Below are 1,891 nucleotides of genomic sequence, written 5' to 3'. Positions count from 1 at the left end.
GGCAGGACCAAGCTGTGAGCATGCTCCTAAGAGTGTGCAGTGTGGCCATGAGTGTGAACCTGAGAGTGTGCAGTGTGGCCGTGAGCCATGAGTGTGAACCTGAGAGTGTGCAGTGTGGCCGTGAGCCATGAGTGTGAACCTGAAAGCGTGCAGTGTGGCCATGTGTGAACCTGAGAGTGTGCGGTGTGGCCGTGAGCCATGAGTGTGAACCTGAGAGCGTGGTGTGGCCATGAGTGTGAACCTGAGAGTGTGCGGTGTGGCCGTGAGCCATGAGTGTGAACCTGAGAGTGTGCAGTGTGGCCGTGAGCTGTGAACGTGAGAGTGTGCGGTGTGGCCGTGAGCCATGAGTGTGAACCTGAGAGCGTGGTGTGGCCATGAGTGTGAACCTGAGAGCGTGGTGTGGCCGTGAGCCATGAGTGTGAACCTGAGAGCATGCAGTGTGGCCATGAGTGTGAACCTGAGAGTGTGCAGTGTGGCTGTGAGCCATGAGTGTGAACCTGAGAGTGTGCAGTGTGGCCATGAGCATGAACCTGAGAGCGTGTGGTGTGGCTGTGAGTCGTGAGTGTGAACCTCAGAGTGTGTGGTGTGGCCGTGAGCCATGACTGTGAACCTGAGTGTGCAGTGTGGCCATGAGTGTGAACCTGAGCATGCAGTGTGGCTGTGAGTCGTGAGTGTGAAACTCAGAGTGTGTGGTGTGGCCGTGAGCCATGACTGTGAACCTGAGTGTGCAGTGTGACCGTGAGCCATGAGTGTGAACCTGAGCATGCAGTGTGGCTGTGTGAACCTGAGTGTGGCGTGGCTGTGAGTCGTGAGTGTGAAACTCAGAGTGTGTGGTGTGGCCGTGAGACATGAGTGTGAACCTGAGAGCATGTGGCTGTGAGCTGTATGACCCTGAGAGTGTGCGGTGTGGCCATCAGGGCCTCCCCTAACTACGGCCCTATAGAGATGTGGCAGAGCCCCCCGTGGTGCCCCCAACATCCCCCACCCACGCCAGCTGACCCCAAGCTGCAGGGGGCTGCCACACTCCCCTCTGGCTGTTTTGCAGACCCTGAGCCTGCTGTGGCTGCGTCAGGGGTCAGGGTCTGCACTGGCTCCGAGGGCCCCCAGCCCCCAGGACACCGGCAGAGGTGGCTGTGGCCTGCTGAGACTTACCGGGATGTGGCCGCCCGGGGGTCCCTGAGCTTCTATTCATGGGGAATGGCGCACCCCGGCCAGCGACTGTGGGAGAGCAGAGCTCTGGGAAGCCTGTGTGCACGGAACCCACAGGGACACCCACGTGCACCCTGAAGGGGATCTCAGGCCGGAAATACGAAAGTGAGGGGCTACGGGGGCAGAGCAGCCCTCACCACAGAGCTGTCCCGAATGGGCCAGCGGACTCGGGAAGAGGGGGCTCCCGGGGCTGTCCCCCAGTGGACAGTGGCTCTGGGGCAAGGTGGGGACACAGACAGCAACTCCCACAGTGTCTCCCACAGCTGGAGCTGTGAGAAGGGAGCCGGGGGCAGCCGGGCAGACCTACAGCTTCTACACTCGGAGCCATTGTGGGCTGGGAGGGTTCCGTTCCCACAGCGGACACAGCTGGCGCTCCCATCCGCGTTCCAGCGCCTGTAACAGCCTGTGTGGGGCAGAGGATGGGCATGTCAGCCAAAGCAAAATCCACACCAGCTGAGTCTCCTGGGAATGATTCTCTATTTGAGTCGGTGAGGTAACTTTCATTCCGGATACCAACGTGCTCTAGAGGGTGGGTGGGCGGCAGACAAGGACACCCCGAGGGAGCATGGCGGGGCCCTGAGCACCACACGCTGCACACTCCATGCTGAGCACCCCAGACCTGAGTACCCCGACCGTGAGTACTCCACACTGAGCACCCCGGACCTGAGCACCCCAACCCTGA

The 1,891-nt window shown here is 60.8% G+C and overlaps 1 protein-coding gene across 1 annotated transcript; it reads right to left on the bottom strand.

Annotated features, from left to right (window-relative positions):
* Window positions 1-1,075: 1,075 nt before the first annotated feature.
* On the bottom strand, window positions 1,076-1,863 carry LOC116465153 (translation initiation factor IF-2). The gene is made up of 2 exons (XM_032148334.2): window positions 1,513-1,863; window positions 1,076-1,218 (listed from the first exon to the last, which is right to left on the bottom strand). Exons 1-2 carry the CDS (start codon window positions 1,634-1,636, stop codon window positions 1,076-1,078), a joined length of 267 nt encoding a protein of 88 aa, XP_032004225.1. The 5' UTR covers window positions 1,637-1,863.
* Window positions 1,864-1,891: the final 28 nt, after the last annotated feature.

Source organism: Hylobates moloch, unplaced genomic scaffold (genome assembly GCF_009828535.3).
Source record: "Hylobates moloch isolate HMO894 unplaced genomic scaffold, HMol_V3 SCAFFOLD_11976, whole genome shotgun sequence".
In the NCBI taxonomy this organism is placed as follows: Eukaryota; Metazoa; Chordata; class Mammalia; order Primates; family Hylobatidae; genus Hylobates; species Hylobates moloch.
This window is presented reverse-complemented; position numbering and strand designations above follow the sequence as displayed.